Source organism: Mustela lutreola, chromosome 10 (genome assembly GCF_030435805.1).
Source record: "Mustela lutreola isolate mMusLut2 chromosome 10, mMusLut2.pri, whole genome shotgun sequence".
Classification (NCBI taxonomy): domain Eukaryota; kingdom Metazoa; phylum Chordata; class Mammalia; order Carnivora; family Mustelidae; genus Mustela; species Mustela lutreola.
This window is the reverse complement of record NC_081299.1, coordinates 5723815-5742499: the sequence shown is the minus strand read 5'-3', so window position 1 is coordinate 5742499 and position 18685 is coordinate 5723815. Positions and strand designations below refer to the sequence as shown.

Here is an 18685-nt window from a genome sequence, read left to right as displayed (position 1 = left end):
ACACGTCTTCTAAGTGGTCCCAGCCAGGCTGGGATCCAGCTTGGTTGGCCCTTGTGTCTGTACTTTTCCACACTGCTTTTGGTGATAGGTTTTGAGTCAACAAAGCAGTAATCAAACACCGTTTTGAAGAATGATGTTCAGGTTTTTTTTTTTTTTAACTTTTTCAAAGATTTATTAATTTATTTGAGAAATAGAGAGCGAGAGAACACAAGGAGGAGGAATGGCAGAGGGAGAGAGAAGCAGGCCTCCCACTGAGCAGGGACCCAGATGCAGAGCTTTATCCCAGACCCTGGGATCATGATCTGAGCCAAAGGCAGATGCTTAACTGACTGAGCCACTCAGGAGCCCCCAAAGTGAAGTTCTTTTATAACTCACTAGTTTTTTCCTTCCTTGAAACTATAAAAATTCCTGTTAAAACAGTTAAATTATGGTTCCTAATTAAAAGTAGTAACTTGGTTATTTTTTTCAACAGAAACAGTGGGATTTCACTCCATCCTGGAATATATAGCAATAAGAAATTAAAATGGAAGGATCACTAAATAGTTCCATAGTTTAAAAGTTTGTTAAAATGTGATGGTTGTTTTTTCTCCCTTCCCCCCACTTTTTTTCATTAATTGCTTAATGCATTTCAGCAAAGTGTGGGGACTTAGTAAAGTATGTAAAACATACCCAACAGGATCCTTTGTTCCTGTTATTATTCCTCCTAACCAGACCTGGTTATTTATTGTACTTTGTGTAGTGGCAGGTGAACCTGAAAGAAAGATTTTGCAAAAATTTTCCTAATTGTTTTTGGAGGCTCAATTTTAATATCTTCTTAATTAATTATTTTGACAGACTCTGGAAGAGAACTTGTCATTACAGACCCAGTTATTAAGAACCGAGAGCTCTTCATTTCTGATTACGTTGACACATACCATGCTGCTGCCCTTAGGTAAGTGCCAGAGCCATGGTCTTTCCTGCAAAGGAGCAGTCCTCGAGCACGGGAGGTAGAGATTCTAAGCTATCCTAATCACTTTCGATAATCAGGATATTAACCAGGCTACTCTTACGGTCTCAGTAAGCTCACACGCCAGGGTTAACTTTGTGGATTATTGGCATTTGAGAGGTTACCTGTATTTTCATTCATCTGAGTGGGGGAAAACAACTTAAAAAAGTTTTTTTTATACCTTCTCTGTAGTTCTGTACTCTGTTTCCTTGTTAGTATGCTGGTGTTGAAAACTAGTATCCTGCCACTGGTTGCTAAAGTATTTAGGATGGAGTGTAATGATGGTCTGCAGATTATTTTTTAAAGAATCAGTTAACTTCTACTAGAAAAGATAGAGAAATGGGTGACCCAAGTATGGCAACATGTACTTGGGAGTCTAGGCAAGTTTTATAGGAGTGGACCTATTCTTCTGATGTTTTGTATGTATGAAAAATTTCCTACCAAAAGGCTTTGAGTTAGGGAGAATATATTGAAGATTTTATTCTGAATAAGGAGGTAGTATTACATGTTAGGATTAGGCAATTACGTGAAAAAGTGGCTATAAGCCACTGCTTTTGAACTTTATGGTATTTTCTGTCCTTTTCAGGAAAAGAACACTGAGATCTATATTCTGGTTTATTTTGTATGTAAGTGGAAGACTTTGGGCTTCTTAAGTAGTAGGGGAAGTAAAACAAGTAATATTCATGTAACTCTTTTCCAACCAGAAAGAACAAAGTGGTGGAAGACTACTTTTCTTTTTTAAAGAATATAGTTGGAAAAAAAAGTCATAGGGATTTGCTTGCTTTTAGCTTAACTATAATGAGATAAAATAGTTTCTCTATTACTCATATGGTATTCAGTAAAACCATCTGGAGTTTCTTCTGTAAAGCTACCGAGCTAAAGCCAGTTATTTCAAGGCAGATTAGTAGTAACTTTTAGGGCAGGTTTGGGTAGATGATTTGGGCCAGGTCCTCTTTCATATGGTCCCCATTGTGTAGCCGCTCTGCTCAGCCACTGTAGCACAGACGTCAGAGGAAACGTGTAAATAAATGAGGTCACCTATGCATAAAACTTTACTTATGGACACTAAAGTTTGAATTTCATTTAATTTCCACATGTCAGGAGATACTACCTCCCCCCACCTTTTAAAAAATTTCTTTCTTTAGGCTTTTTAAAAAATTTTTATTTATTTGTTAGAGATAGAGAGTACAGGCAGGCAGAGTGGCAGGCAGAGGCAGAGGGAGAAGCAGGCTCCCTGCAGAGCAAGGAGCCTGATGGGGGACTCTATCCCAGGACCCTGGGATCATAACCTGAGCCGAAGGCAGCCGCTTAATGGACTTAGCCACCCAGGCGCCCCTCTTTAGCCATTTAAAATATAAAAACTATTGTTGGTTCTGGGCTGTATAAAAATGGCCATGGGCCAATCCCTGCTCTATGGGAAGGGGTGTGTGTGGTTAGATTTGGCCTCTTACAGGACTTCCAGATAAATATAGAGAATTCCTGTGGTGTTGTATAAATGTCTTCCAAAATTCCCACTAGCAGTGACTTTCCAGTATTAAACTTAAATGCTGAACAAAGCAAGTTAATGGAAGGATGGATGGATGGATGGATGGAGCCATTAAATTGTTTGTGAAGACAAGTGTCTTGATCCTAGCATTCTTTCCTAACTTGCTATATGCTTTCCCCCTCCTGTTTCTGTTTTGTTTCATTGGTTGAGGTTCATGATTTTAAGCAATGTAGAGTGGAAGTTAAAACAAATAAGTATGTGAGACATAACTCTGGTTATTTAACATGTTTTGATGTATTTGCTTAAAATGAATATATTTAACTATTAGTGGCTCTTCAGATTCGTGGAGTCATTTTATACTATTTTACCCTTTCTATTAGAAAAAAAAAAATTTTTTTAACGATTTTATTTACCTACTCGAGAGAGAGACAGAGATAAAGAAAGCATGAGCAGGGGAAGGGGCAAAGGGAGAGGGACAAGTAGACTCCCCACTGAGCAGGGAGCAGCCCTGTGTGCACCTCTATCCTGAGATCATGACCTGAGCTGAAGTCAGGCACTTAACTGGCTTAGCCACCTGGGAGCCCCTGTTTTACCCTTTTTAGAGGAACCAGTTGTCCCACATAATTCCAACTGGACCAAGTGATTTAGCTAGTTTATAATCAGACACTTTCTGGAGATGTTTCACCGCGTGGTCATTGCCCCTTCCCTGGCGACCGAAGGGCTAGCGTGCTGATGGTAATTCTCTGTCTTGTTTTCACTGTGGATGTGACTAGAACCCTTACGGATGAGTCCTTTCTTCCTTTTTTTAATTTCCTTTTTCTTTCTTTCTTTCTTTCTTTTTTTTTTTTTAAGATTCTTAAAAAAAATTTATTTAAGATTTTATTTATTTATGACAGAGAGAGATAGCAAGAGGGAACACAAGCATGGGGGAGCTGGAGAGAGAGAAGCAGGCTCCCTGCTGAGCTGGAAGCCTGTTATGGGGCTTGATCCCAGGACACTGGGATCATGACCTGAGCCTAAGGCAGATGCTTAATGACTGAGCCACCCAGGTGTCCCTTCCTGTGGTATTTTCTTTGAAGTGGCCATGAGGTGGTTTCATTATAGCTGTCATCTTAAATTTGATTTGTTAGCTCTTTGGGTGACCTGACATGGATTTTTTTCCCCCCAAAGATAAGAGATGATAGTGGTCACATAATTATTGAACTGGCCCAGTAGGTGCTCAGTAAATACTTGCACACGTATTAACATTTGTCTGCATCTGAGCTCATATGTATGGCTCTTACCATTACTTAGGAATCTTGCCTGGTTCTCAGTTTTAGAGTGCTTGCTCTGAGATCATCTCCCATAAAAGCAGCATTGAATGGTGCCCTCCTCAACCCCAAGTCTCTCTTTGTTTCTTTTCTCTTTACCAAAACTAGATTACTTTGATTTGATTTAATTTAGTGATTAATTTATTTAGTTTTTAAGGTTTTATTTGAGAGAGAGTGTGGAGCTGGAGGGAGGGGCAGAGGGGCACACAGACTCCCCACTGAGCATGGAGCCTGATATGACCTCGGCCCCTGAGACTATAACCTGAGATGAATTCAGATGCTTAACCAGCTGAGCCACCCAGGTGCCCCTAGAATACTTTAATTTTAAAATATGGCAGGCGGTGGTAGTGAATTAACCTTTACTTTTTAAAAAGATTTTATTTATTCATTTATTTGCGAGAGAGTGCCAGTGGTAGGGAGGGGGAGCAGGGAGCAGGGAGAGAGGGGGAGGGAGAGCATAATGTGGGCTTGACCCCCTGACCCCAAGTCCACTACCCAAGCTGAAATCAAGAGTTGGACACCCAATTGACTGAGCCACCCAGTGCCCCAATCTTTAACTTTTCTTCCACAAAGTTTTTTAACTTTTCTTCCACAAAGTTTTTTACCACAAAGAATTTTTTCTTTATAGCTATAAAGCAGTTCTGCCAAAAATAAAATCAGTTTTGAAAGAGACAAATAACATAGTCCATAGGCACATGAAAGAGGATCAAATGAACATGGTGGAAAACGTGGAGGAGAAATAAGAAAAAGAAAGACTGATGGTGTTAGTGCTTAGCACCCTTCTTGTCAAAGATCAAAGTGCTCAGTGTGTGGGTTCATGGGGCGCAGTCAACCTGCGGGGGCTCCTGCCATTGCGCTCCCTCAGGAGGAAACCGCTGTAGACATTCTCTTTGAAGCTGGTGCTAGAGTTGTGTTACAAGGGAGGGCAGCTCTTTGTCCTCTGGCCCTGATGAATCAGACAGAAGACAGAATGCCTCGACAGCCTGTTCTGTGTGGAGATTATAGTATTTCCCTGTCCAAACTAAAAGTCACTTTCAGAGGAGTCTGTGGGTCCATTGGTCACAGAAACCTGTGTTGAGATCAGCATTACTGCTTGCCTGCCGTTTTTAGATTCTTGCCTTGGCTGTCCCTCATCCTTGCCTTTCAGGCTTATGTTCTGCTGCTGTTTGATTTCTTCATTATGTTTATCTGTAGCCTTACAGTAAAGTTTGTATCTTTCAAGAATATTTTTGAGTGTTCTTTACTCCTTGGTATGTGTTTTTGGCCCATGCTGATGAAATAGAAAAAAACACAGATCGAAATGAGAAGACTTCAGATTTTTCGTTGTTGTTTAAGATTTCTTTATTTGAGAGAGAGAGAGAACATGAGCACATAGTGGGAGGAGGTGTAGAGAAAGAGGAAGTGGGAGGGGGTCTCTAGCAGACTCCCTGCCCGGTGTGGAGCCCGATATGGGGCTCCATCTCACGACGCTGAGATCATGACCTGAGCTGAAACCAAGACTTCGAACACTTAACCGACTGAGCCACCCAGGTGCCCTGGAATGAGAGGACTTTAGTTTCAATCTGGGCTCTGCCATATAATTTTGTGATCAAATCAAGTTTGTTAACTTTTGAGCCATCCTTTTGACAGACTTACTCAGAGCCATATTTTGAAGTGACAGAACCCTGAACCACACATCTTCTGGTTCTGCATCCCCTAAGAGAAGGGGCGTGAAAAAATCTCTCAGAATGCCTCCTACTCAGTGTAGCGTGAGTAGTGCTTATCGTCATTGAATCTGAAGTGGTACGTAGAGCATAAAAGGCAGAAAAGAAAAAGTGAAATTAAATGTAGTTCTGTACCGAGTTATCGATGGTACATTACTCAGATTTATTTTATTTTTCTGTTGCCTCTTGGCTGAGTTGATTGGGTACTTCAGGTATGGGAGGAAGAGTTTAGCTTGAGGAGATGTCTCCAGGTGCTCTAAGAATGAGCAGGTAAACCTGCTCTGACAACGAGCAGGTAAGTTTTATTACGTTAAATAAAAATCACTGCTTGCAATTTGTTTGTTGTGTTACTTTTTTCACCCTAAGGATCATGTTTTATGGATGATCAAAGAAGGGATCTAGAGAGATTGCTTTGTTATTGGACCATGATCATGTGACCTGGCAGTATTTTCGGCTTTACTGAGCACCTGTAACATAGAATTCCCAAGTATCAGAAGTGTCTCAATGACTTGAGGGCTGTTTCTCTGCTTTCTGATTATCTGCTTCTACAAGGAATCACTTAGGAAAAAACCCACAACATCCACAACATCCTCAGGTCAGGTGACAAGCCATCATCTTAGCTAAGAATTTGTTTTAGAGGGAATTTTCTGGCAGCCCTCTGGACCAAGAAGCCCTGAACTGGCTCTGCAGAGCCTCTGATCTCCCTGTTTTCATTCTGAAATTGATCTCTTTGCTTTGTTATGGGCATTTAAGATCATACGTGTAGGGATTGGTACAGACTAATTACATCTTTGTACAGTTTTCCAGCCATTCTTAGCATTGGCACAGGGCCTTCAGCTCCCGAGACTTCCCCGGGGAGCTTCATGATGCCTCGGAACTTTTAGTTTTGCAGTTCCAAGATCATTTCCTGGCTTTAATCAACTGTTGTTTTTACATTTGAAGTAACTTCGACCTTCAACATTTTTGTTGTTTTGTCTGTACGTGCTTAGTACTTCCTTAGACACCGTGGCTTGACAATCATTTTATTTATTGGCTCTTTCATCATTTAACAGGTCATTGAGCTGCTAGTTGGGGAAGGACTCTGAGGTGCTGGGAGCACCCACCTGAACAATGCACTTTCTCTGCTCTTGAGTACTTCTGGGTCCCTTAAAAATTCTTTTATCTGGAGCTACTCGTAGACACACAGAAAAGTTGTAAGTGTTGGGTCCCCCAATAATGGGTCAGTGATCAAAGGAGCGAGACTGATAAAAAGCGAAGGTCAAGCAAAACTTTATTTCACGCCAAGAATCAAGAATCAAACTGACCGGCCAGGGCCGTCTCTTACGAAGAGGCGACCTCTCTCTGCCTTACAGATGAGCTTTTAAAGGCAAAGGCCATGTGGTTGGGCCTGGCCACACACAGGTGGCCAGTGAGATTGTAAAACACACAGAGAAAGCTGCACAGTCATGCTAGGTCACACATAAGTGACCAATTGAATTACAGTTTACCCTATAGTAGATATTTGAACTAGTCTATCATCTTGGTTAGAGCTGGCACCCAAAAGGCCGCCCAAAGGGCAGGGCCCATGGTAGCTAGGGAGACAGTATGCATCCCCCCACTGATTGGATGTCTCCACCTGGCCTGACCCACCCTTGTATTTGGGCTTTGTTACCTGGGACTGGTTTCTGGGACTTGTTTTTAAGTAAGTCCCCTGGGGAGAAAGGAGGCAGGGACAGTTTAAGTTCTACTGTATAAACAACAAAATCACTGTTTAACCCGATGGAATCACTCTGGCTAAATAGGCCCTTATAGTAAGAACTGTTTCCCCTAGTCTTCCTCAGTGTTAACATCTGACGTAAGTGTAGAATGGCTATCAGAACCAGGATATTAACATTAGCATGATACAACTGAACTTTTCAATTTCACTAATGTCCTATTCCATTCACGTTCCTGTAACAAAATACCATAGAGTGCGTGATTTGTAAACAACAGAAATTTATTTCTCACAGTTCTGGATGCTGGACGTCTGGGATTGGAGGACAGCGTTCTGGTGAGATCCCTCTTGTAGTTTGCACACTGCCGACCTCTTGTATTCTCGGGTGGCTAAGAGCAGAGAAGGAAGGCAAGCTTGTAGTCGAACACCACAAGATTCATCTTATTGTGCCTCTTTTTGCAACTTATTTTCTTCAACAGTGAAAAATCCTGTTCCAGTTGTTAAGATACAATATTTTTATTTTCTTCAAGAATACACATGGTTTCAGAATTTGTAACCCTAGTCCCTGTGAGAAACAGAGGTATTGACTAAATTTTTGTCTTTGGTCTTGAAATACATCAACAAAATAGCATTTTCCAATGAAGCTTAGGTCAGTTCTGTTTTTTCACACTTCCTTATGTGTGACTGTGTTATCCGTTTGTAATGGAGTTAGGCTCACCTGTTGGACTTCACGTTCCACTTCTAGCTCCTTCTGGTTGGTGTGGACTTTTGTTAAGTTTTGGGTATGTGAAGGTGTGTGGACCATGACTGTGCTTCTGAGGATCAGGGCTGTGGACAGACATGTAGTTGTCAACTCTCTTGCCATGCTCCCATGCCCCACCTCTTTCCCACCCACCTGCTATAGGTACTTGTAATTGATCGCTTTGCTGCTTAGTTTGTCCCTTCTGCATGTTTTCATTTCAAGTGAGCAAGTTCATGTTTGTTCTTATAACCTCGTCTTTCTTGTATGAAGATATGCTTTTGTATTTCTTTTTCTTTCTTTTTTTTTTAAACTTAATGGTATGTTTTGGAAATTGCTCCATATCAGTTCATAGAGATCTTCCTCATTCTCTTAGAGCTGTGTGGAACTCCACCGTGTGGCTGGACCATAGTTTGTTTAGCTGCTGTCCTGTGAACAGTCACTTAGGTTGTTTCCAGGATGGTCCAGTCATAAGTGATGTTGCAGTGAATACCCTAATCATGTGCAGTTCCTTATTGCTGGGTGTGGGTCTTCGCCGGTGTCGGGGGGGTGGTAGGGTGGGGGAGTGGTCATCAGAAAGAGGTTGCTGGGTTGAAAGGCCTATGTGTGTGTGGTTTTTTCATTATGTTTGAGGGATATTTTTGTCTTTTTTTAATGAGTTACCTGTTCCTGTCATTTCCTTTGGGATTTTTTTTGGTCTTTCTTTCTGGAAAAGTTCTTTACACTTTCTCTTGTATATGCTGCATATGCTCTCACTTGTCAGTTTTCTTTTATGGTTTAAAAAAAAAAAATTCTGCAAAACTTACTTTTACCTGGTCACATGTGGCAGTTTTTTCATTGATTCCCTCAGGTCTTTGAGTCCTACCCTGCACCTGGTTTACAGAGGAGTTCTACCCCGTCAGCCCAGCATAAGATAGGTTTTGTTTTTCAATACTAGTCATCCCAACATTATTTTTCTACCCAGTCATCCCAGCATAAGATGGGTTTTATTTTTCAATAAAAATTTTTCAATAAAAATTTATTTTTCAATAAAACCTATCTTATGCTCACTTCAGCAGCATGTAGACCAAAAGCCTGTCTTTACCTCAGTGGCTCAAGATGCCACCTTTGGCGTAGATTACTTCCATGTGTGTTCCAGGCTTGTTACTCTGTCATCTGTTGTCTATAAGTGCCACCGCCATGCTCCTTTAATTGTGGAGGCTCTGTAGCGCGTTTTACCGCAACACTGATAGTTTCCCCTTCTCCGTTGTTTGTTTTCCTGTGACTCTTCATGGTGAAGTGTTTCATTCCGTTAAATAGCTAGATAGCATTGAATTTATGGCTTAAACTGTGGAGAAACACGATGTGGAGTTTTCCTATCTGAGAACAGGGGGATGTTTTTCCATTTGTTCATGTTTACTTTTGTGTTGCTCAGTAGTATTGAAGAATTTTCTTCAGAGGAGATGTTCTGATTCTTGTTACACATTTATTTCTATGCATTTAATCATATAGACACATATTGAACTCTATACTCTATAAAGAATGCACGTTCTTTTATGTGCCCTGGCACATTCTCAAACTCATCATATGTTAGAACACAAAGGAAACATTTATCTGACTAAAAGGCAATAAACTGTAGTTTACAAACAAAAACAACCGAAATTTCCTTTCACCTGGAAATTTCAAACTTCCTGTTTATTAACTATAGAGAACACACTGATGGTCACCGGAGAGGGGGCGCAGGATAGGTGATGGGGATTTAGAGGACACTTACCATGACGAGCACCTTTAGAATTGTTGGCTCATTGTAGTGTGCCCCTGAAACAGATACAGCACTGCATGTTAACTATACAGGAATTAAAATTAAAAACTTAAGAAAATAAAGCTTCCTGCTAAACTCCTCCTGAGTAGAAGGGGGAATAAAACTGAAATTAAATGAATTTATTTTGAAATTAAAGAATTTTTTAAAAATATACTCTATCTTTATTTATTTTAAAAGATTTTATTTATTTATTTGACGGACAGAGATCACAAGTAGGCAGGGAGGCAGGCAGAGAGAGAGGAGGAAGCAGGCTCACCGCTGAGCAGAGAGCCCGATACAGGGCTCGATCCTAGGACCCTGAGATCATGACCTGAGCTGAAGGCAGAGGCTTTAACCTACTGAGCCACCCAGGCACCCCGAAATTAAAGAAGTTTTTAAAAACAAGTCAAAATCCTGTATACTAGAATCTGCGGCATGCATTTAAAACACTGATAAAAGGAAAGCTAGTTACACTAAACACATCAGTTTAAATGAGAGAAGAAAATTAAACAATTGGGTTCCCAGATTAAATGGTAAAAAGAACAACAAATAAATCAAAAGGACGCACTGATGTCCAGCTCAGCTTATGCAGAGGAGATGCTTAAAGCAGCTCCATTTGACGGCGGGGAGGCTGAGGCACTGAAGTGGAAGTGACGTCAGTCACACACATAAACAACTATTTAGGGAACTGTGTGGAGTGATACTCTCAAAACACCGTAAGTCAGTCAAAATGAATCATAGAAAGTGTTCAGATAACCCCTAGAAAGGCAAGAGGAGCAGAAGAATGAAAAACAGAAAAGAAACTTAAAAAAAGTTCTGGGGGTGCCTGGGTGGCTCAGTCATTAAGCCTCTGCCTTCGGCTCAGGTCATGATCCCAGGGTCCTGGGATTGAGCCCCGCATGGGGCTCTCTGCTCAAAAGGGAGCCTGCTTCCCCCTCCCTCACTCTCCCTGCTTGTGTTTCTTCTCTTGCTGTGTCTCTCTTGTCAAGTAAATAAATAAAAGTCTTTAAAGAAAATTCTGTACCTGGGGCGCCTGGGTGGCTCAGTGGGTTAAAGCCTCTGCCTTCAGCTAAGGTCGTGATTCCAGGGTCCTGGGATTGAGCCCCGCATTGCATTGGGCTCTCTGCTCAGCGTGGAGCCTGCTTCCTCTCTCTCTCTCTCTGTCTGCTCTCTGCCTATTTGTGATCTCTGTCTGTCAAATAAATAAATAAAATCTTAAAAAAAAAAAAAAGAAAATTCTGTACCTGTCATTTAGTCACATGGCTCACAGTTGACAAGATGCCGACTCTGTCTCAAGACCTTTCCTTCCCTTTGCGCTCAGGCAAGAGGGGGCGACTGATGCTCTAGGCAGGCCTCCTGCTCTGAGCATTCCATGCATTGCCTGTGCGCCTCTTGGCAAGTTTCTCCAAGATTTGCATGTGCCTGGGAATCTACAGAGACTTTCCCAGTCATGGATAGTTTGGATGGAATGGATTTCTGGGCCATACTTCTGTTTCCGTTCTCTCCTGTGTAAGAGGGTTCTTTCCGTGCTCCTTCATCCCCTTCGATCACTGTCTCCCACAGGTCGGGGCGCTTGTCAAAGGGTGCTGTGCCCAGGGTGGGGGTGTGGGTGTGGGGCACCGCACCAAGAAATACCAAGTTACACCAAAATGAGTCCAGCAGGAAGCCTTTGTTTCTGATGAAGGCAAGTCCCCTTAAATAGGGCCCTTCCCAGTCTTCAGTCCTATTTCTGTTAACAGTGAAGCATCCCATTAGAAATACAGCGCATAGGACCTTGGAGGCTCTGAAACGAGGTATTTGGGCAAGGTGAGAGTGGTGGCAGTTTTCTCTTATCAGTCTCTCCTCCCTCATTCCACAAACACGGTCAGATCGTGTACTGCCTTTGAGGGAGTAGACGAAAAGGCTGCTCTGGAGAGAAATAAAATTGAATGCTTAAAATGATCCTCAAGCACATGCTTTTAAAATGTAATCTCTAGGGGTGCCTGGGTGGCTCAGTGGGCTAAAGCCTCTGCCTTCAGCTCAGGTCATGATCTCAGGGTCCTGGGATCGAGCCCTGCATGGGTGTCTCTGCTCAGCGGTGAGCCTGCTTCCTCCTCTCTCTCTCTCTCTCTCTCTGCCTGCTTGTGATCTCTGTCAAATAAATAAATAAAATCTTTTAAAAAAATTAAAAATGTGATCTCTAGTCTTTATAAGCTCTACTCTTCAGCAACAGGTGACATGAAAAATACTTCAAAATGGATGCCAACCATAGTGGACTTGCCTACTCTCTCGTCAGCTCTGCTTAGTACTCAGGGCTCTGTACAGGATGGCTCCTTAACTGCCAAGAACAGTGACTTTATTTTTTAAAAACACATTTATTTATTTATTTATTTGAGAGAGAGAGAGAGAGAGTGAGCGAGCGGTGGTGAGGGGAGGGATAAGCAGACTCCATACTGAGCGTGGATTCTGACATGGGCTCCATCTGAGGACCTGCACTGAAATAAGAGTTGGATGCTGAACCGACGGAGCCATCCAGGCACCCCAGGAACAGCAACTTTAAACAGCCATACTTACATGCTAGTGACACTTGCTGTTTTATTTTCCCCGATACTTTAAAAATATTTATAAGTAAAACACACCCTAAGTTTATATTTTCATGAATTTTAATAAATTCAACCCTGAACACTACATTCCAGAACGTTCTCTTAAACTACTCTCGTCTTAAAACTTCCCACCTAGAAGCAACCATTATTCTGATTTCTCTCACATAAATTAGTTTTGGCTGTTGTAGAAATTGATTCCCTAGAAGTGGAATCATACAGTATGTGCCATTTGTGTGCCTGGCTACTTTCACTCAGCATTTTAATATTTGAAACTTTTTTTGAGGTGTGCTGTTTATCAGTACTTCTTAACTTTGTATTTTTGTATTTTTGTCAAGTATTTCATTTTACAAATACATAACTTTACCCATTTCCTTATTGATGGGCATTTGGATTATTTCTAGGCTAGTATGAATAAAAGCTGTTATACAGCAAAAAAACACAAAGAAGGAAAATAGAAATAAAAATAGAAATTAATGAAGAGAAAAACCTTAAATCTAATTAATCAAATCCTTTAAAATTTTAATATCTCATTAAAAATGACATGACCAACTGGGATTTATTCTAGGAATGCAAGGTAGGTTTATTACTAGAGACTCTGCTTAATATTGTATACCATATTGTTACATCTAAAGGGATACAAAACCCCATAACTCTAAAGCAGTGATTATTTCTAAAGCTAGTATCATATTTAATAGTAACACCTGAGAGACATTTCCACCAAGATCAGGAACAAGGCAAGGGTGTCCACTGTTTCCATTACTGTGCATATTATTTGAGAGGGTCAGTGCGATTCAAGACCTAAGAAGGAGTAAAAAAGGGGGTCTCGGGTGACTCGGATAGTTAAGCTTCTGCCTTTGGCTCAGGTCACAATCTCCAGGTCCTGGGATTGAGCCCCATGTGTAGGTCCCATTCAGTGAAGAGTGGGCTTCTCCCTCTCCCTCTGTCGCTCCCCCCTACTTGTGCTCTCTTTCTTGCTTAAGTAAATAAATCTTTAAAAAAAATAAAGGGGGCACCTGGGTGGCTCAGTGGGTTGGGCCTCTGCCTTCGGCTCAGGTCATGATCCTAGGGTCCTGGGATTGAGCCCCGCATCGGGCTCTCTGCTTGGCGGGGATTCTGCTTCCCCCTTTCCCTCTCTGCCTGCCTCTCTGCCTACTTGTGATCTCTGTCTGTCAAATAAATAAATAAAATCTTAAAAAATAAACAAAGAGTAAAAAAGTTGTAAAACTATGTTTATTTGCAGACAATAGGTAATAACCTGGAAAACCTCAGAAAACCAATGATTAAACTGTATTAAATAATAAAGAATTCAGTCAGCAGGATATAAAATTAACATATAAAATCCGTGCCTTTATTACAGTTTCATGGTCATTTACCAGATGATATGCTTCTGTTCCTGCCGTGTCTGGCTTTCCCTAAACCAGTTGTGTTGCTGTCCCCATGAAATATTTGGTGATGTCTTTAGATATTTTTGATTGTCATGATGATGTATGTGGCTGCAGTGGGGTACTGTATCCAGGGATACTGCTAAGTACAGGACAGTCCCTGACAACAACAAATGATTTAGTCCAGAATGTCAATAGTGCTGAGACTGAGAAACCCTTTCCTGAAAAAAACGTATCTGTTTTCCAGTGTCTGTTTTAGATTTGTGGGTTGGTAGGGTTTCTCTCCCTATAACGAATACACTGATAGGGTATACTTGCATGTAAGTAATGGTGAAGACCAAAGAGGAATCACCTTCCTCTATTTACAGACAATGATGGAAATAACTTAATTTGTGTAGCAGTTCGGTATAAAGTTTCATAGACTTCTTATTTATTTCCTTAATATGAGATGGGTATAACAGGTGTTCTTATCCCTGTTAGCTGTTGAAGGAACTTACCTATTTTTTCTAGGTTTCAGGGACTAAATGACGTCAGGCTGATGGGTAGTTAGTTTCAGAGTGAGTGCATTATTTGTTCATCTGTAATCTTACCTGCTTTTTCCTTTCCAGAAGCTCGGTTTTGTTCCAGCTGCATACTAGATATAAGTCCTTTGCCTGTAAAAATTGATTCCTAGTCCTTGTTTCCCTTTAGCTGTATCTTGTTACTTATAAATCAGTGCTTCCAGTGGAACTTTCTGTGGTGACGGGAATGTTACATCAATCTGTGCTCTTCACTATGGTAGCTACCAGCATGTGTGGCTATTTAAATTTACATTAATTAAAATTAAATAAAATTTTAAAACCCAGTTCTCTGCAGTTGGGCCAGACACATTTCAAGTGCTCAACAGTGCTGCATTATGTTATAAGTAGTCCCCAAAGGAACTTCAGTAAATCAAAAGCATTTTTGTTTGATTTTTAAAATGGAGGTTGAGCCCCATCTTAGTTTCTGCCCATTACTAAGGCTTGGCCCTGTGGAAAAGGAGTGCATTGCTCTTTTTGTTTCTTCACAGGAAGCAAATGAATGTCGTCCCCAGGTTGCTATCCCTCAGCTAGTCTCCGTCTCTCACACCTTGGTCATTAGCTGGTGTGTATGTTGTTAATGTGCCAACTCGTGGAGTCCTCATGGGAGCGGAATGCCTGTGGAAGTGAAGTGATAGGAATTCATTCCCCTGCAAGCTTCCCACGTGTGCAGCCAATGTGCTGTTGATTCTCCCAATTCCATCTGCTCTACTCACAGCCCTTGACTTCCACTTGATGTTAAAGTTACTTTCTGTGACCACTGAGGGAATTGCTTAAAATCTCCCTGCCTCTTTGGGAACCCTGGAAATTCTCCCAGTGCGTGCGCACACACACACACGTGTGTGTGTGTGTGTGTGTGTGTTTCAAGGACTTTGGTTGTATTATAGAGTTTTCAGCTATATGGCGGTTTATTATTTTTTTTAAGATTTTATTTATTTGACGGAGATCACAAGTAGGCAGAGAGGCAGGCAGAGGGGGGGGGGGAAGCAGGCTCCCTGCTGAGCAGAGAGTTCGAAGCGGGGCTCGATTCCAGGACCCTGGGATCATGATCCAAGCTGAAGTCAGAGGCTTTAACCCACTGAGCCACCCAGGCGCCCTTATATTGCAGTTTAAATGATTGGTAGATGGATCTGGAAATATTACTGTTCTTTTTATTGCAATATTTCTTTGAGAAGGCATTTTCCAACTTATGGTTATTTAACATGACCTGAAAATTTGGGAAGTGGATGTTTATCTATTAGATCCCCATCTATGTATTTAAAAAGTTAAAGTCTCTCCAGTTTTAAGTTCCAAGTTGTTTTATTTTTTGCACATTAAAAGAGAGAAGAAAATATTTGACAGATTTACGTTCTGTCTATAGTAAAGTAAGAGGAAGAAAAGCCCATTTTGTTTTGAAGATTTAGAAGGGCTTTAGGCAGATTTTTTTTTGGTAAAGTAATTTAACTGTGGTTTAGATTTTTCCTGTCGTTTCTAGTTTAATATCATTTCATCACAGCCCTGCCCTCAATTTACCTCTGTGGTTTAATTAATTCTATTCCATGACTAAAATGCTGAGGTAAATGTAGTTTAGTTGTGAAATTGTAGGTTGAAGAAGTCTTGAAACAACAACAAAAAAAATTACAACATTTGGACATTTTCTTAGTTCTTTTGGGAACTCTCCATTTTCTGAATTGGTAATTAGGGAATCTGGAGCCATATTCTGCATGTTTTTAGAAGAATGTGGATTTAGTTCTCTCTTCCCTGCGCCTGTCCCTCCAGTAGCTTATTGGTTTGCAAAGTAGTTGACGATGATACTAATGTATTTTTTATGCTTGTTTGTTTTCAGAGGGAAGTGTAACATCTCCCACTTTTCTGACATATTTGCTGCTAGAGAGTTTAAAGCTCGAGTGGATTCATTTTTCTACATATTAGGCTACAACCCTGAGACAAGGTAAGTGAGTTACTTGGGCCCACTCTGTGAGAACTTTTGCTTTTACATGTGTGTGTGTCTGTATGTGTGCTTACACATTTGGGTATATGCTAGGAATATTTTAAAAAAAGAACTCCCAAAACCCAAAGTAAACCTTTTGGAAGGAGTTCTGATTAATGTCTTTGGTGTCTAAAACAGCTTATTGTTTGCTCTTGATTTTCTTAAGAAAAGGAAAAGTGAGAAAATTTGGGTTTTGAGAGGGCAAGGCAATGAACTATTAAATGCAAATGAACATTAGTTGATCTGTATTTTGAATTTAACTATAAATTGGTAGTTTATTACCATCCTGCTCATTGTGCCAAGCCTTTCATGATACCATATTGAAACCTAGGACATTTTTTCTTAAAGGTTTTATTTATTTGAGAGAATGAGAGCACATGTACGTGTGTGTGAGCAGGGGTAAGGGCAGAGAGAGGGAGAAGCAAACTTCACACTGAACAGAGAACCCGATGCAGGGCTCAGTCCCAGGATCCTGGGATCATGACCCAAGCCAAAGGCAGACACTTAACCGACTGAGCCACCCAGGTGCCCCTGAGAACAGTAGGACGTTATGGAAAATTTTGTTGGTTAGTCATTTGTTTAATTCATTTAGTGAAACTTCAGAAACACTCGTAGAAATATCTTTAGTAAGGTTACTAGTATGAGATGGATACATTCAGTTCTCAACCATTTGTAAGACCTATGTAATAGGTAGAATTATTACTTTTTAATTGAGAAACAATTGAATCAAAATAATTTAATAGGAAAAATTCTTGGTTTATGTCTATAATAGATTGTAGTTTAACTTAATACATGGAAGAACTTAAGAGTATGTGCATCATTTTAATTCTGTTTCGATGATGCAACTACAGTGGATTAAGGATTTAAAAAGAAAAAGAGTGTTAGCTGGTGATCAAGTAGTCTGTGCTCAGGACATCTGACATGTCATCTACAGACATGAGGATATAGAGAAGCTGCTTGGCTAAAGGAAGGTAGCGGGTAGTGGAAGAACTGAGTTCAGTGTCATTGGAAGGTGGGCGTTCTTTTAGAGAAAACATTTTCCTAGAGGATGCTGAGAAATTTTATGTAAATTAGAAGATTACTGTTTCGATAATCAATCTAGAGTTCAGAAAAGGCAGTATATTCTTTGTCACAATCCTAAGAGGCTGCCTAAAGCTCTTTTGGCACATACATACTAGTGTCTCTCTCTGTGTACATTGTAGATGACAGCTATAGGGGTAATAGTGCAATGAATGGTCACCTTTTTTTTTTTTTTAAATTAAGTTCAATTAACATATAATGTATTAATTGGTTTCAGAGACAGAGGTCAGTGATTCATGAGTCTTACATGCAGTGGTCACCCTTTTTTTTTTTTTAAACTTTATTTCCTTTAGAAAACAATATATTTGAGTTTTTATTTTCTTTTTCAAAAGTATGCCGTGTTCCAGCGACAAAGAAGTTGATCAGTGATAGTATTTCAGAGCATTCCTGTATTTCAGAATGTTCATTTTACATATGGATTTATTTGACTCCCTGGTCATAGCTTGGATTTCTGTCTTAGATGCAAAGGAGTCCAGAATTTCGGTGATGCCACGTTGATTTAACTGTTTGATCAGTGGTTGTCCACATTGCACAAGTTCGATTGTTATCAGTGAATTGACTAAATAGCCTTTGTGTTTTAAAATGTTTAGCTCTTGGGTTCATAAGAAGCAACCAGATTTCTTACTATTTTTGGTTATGTGTCTTTTTTTGCTGAATGCTTATTAAAAATGACATTATACAACTTAACTGTGTAAATAAAGACTCGCACAGGTTCTGGTCTCATTTTTCAGTGGTTGTTGCTGCCAGTCATTCAGAGGGATTCTTCCCATCAGTTATGTTTTAAAGTGTGGCTTAGGTGTGCAGCAGCAGCATATCTGTCTCTCATCTGAAAACACAACACCACGACATGCCCATGGCAGGACGTTTCTAGATTCTGCCTCCTTGGTCACTCTCTTACTGCTTTGACTCCCAGTAGCCACGTGTACATTTCTGTGCTTGTGTTCGTCCTCCTTGTCCAGCTTGTGCTTTGATATGTTGCGGGGTTTTGAGGAGTGTTAGATGAGTTGAAATGAAGAAAGACTTGAATGTCTGCTGATAAGTAAAGCTTGTGGTGGTCTCACACTTCTCACAAAGTGAGTGTAAAGATTTGCCCCTGCTCACCGGTTCTGCCCCAGATACCACTGTGTAACTCCGGAGTTCCCACAGCTGCTCAGGTTGTCACCAGAGCATATGTAGTTTACAGGAGTGTAGAGACACTCTGCTTTCCCCACTTGGCATGCACACAGCGTACCTCTCAGGATGCTTGGGCCTCATACCCTTGCACAGTTTACCTCTGTTTATGTCTTTGTTTCAAGTCTGTAGGGATGGGGTTGCTGCCTCTGGTGTGTTTCTGCCCCTCTGGAGAGAGCGGCGCTGGCATGTGATGGTGGCCGTGTGGTTGCTCTGTGCTCTTAGTGCCCCAGGTCATTTGGAGAGGAA

General features: G+C 40.8%; 1 protein-coding gene across 3 annotated transcripts in view; it reads left to right on the top strand.

Annotated features, from left to right (window-relative positions):
* RERE (arginine-glutamic acid dipeptide repeats) overlaps positions 1–18685 on the top strand; it is a 422365-nt gene that overhangs the window by 255682 nt on the left and 147998 nt on the right. For all 3 annotated transcript variants that reach the window (XM_059138457.1, XM_059138460.1, XM_059138459.1), the window contains 2 exons: positions 835–931; positions 16043–16147. In XM_059138457.1, the coding sequence (XP_058994440.1) occupies positions 835–931; positions 16043–16147 (202 nt within the window). The remainder of the gene's footprint in view (positions 1–834; positions 932–16042; positions 16148–18685) is intronic.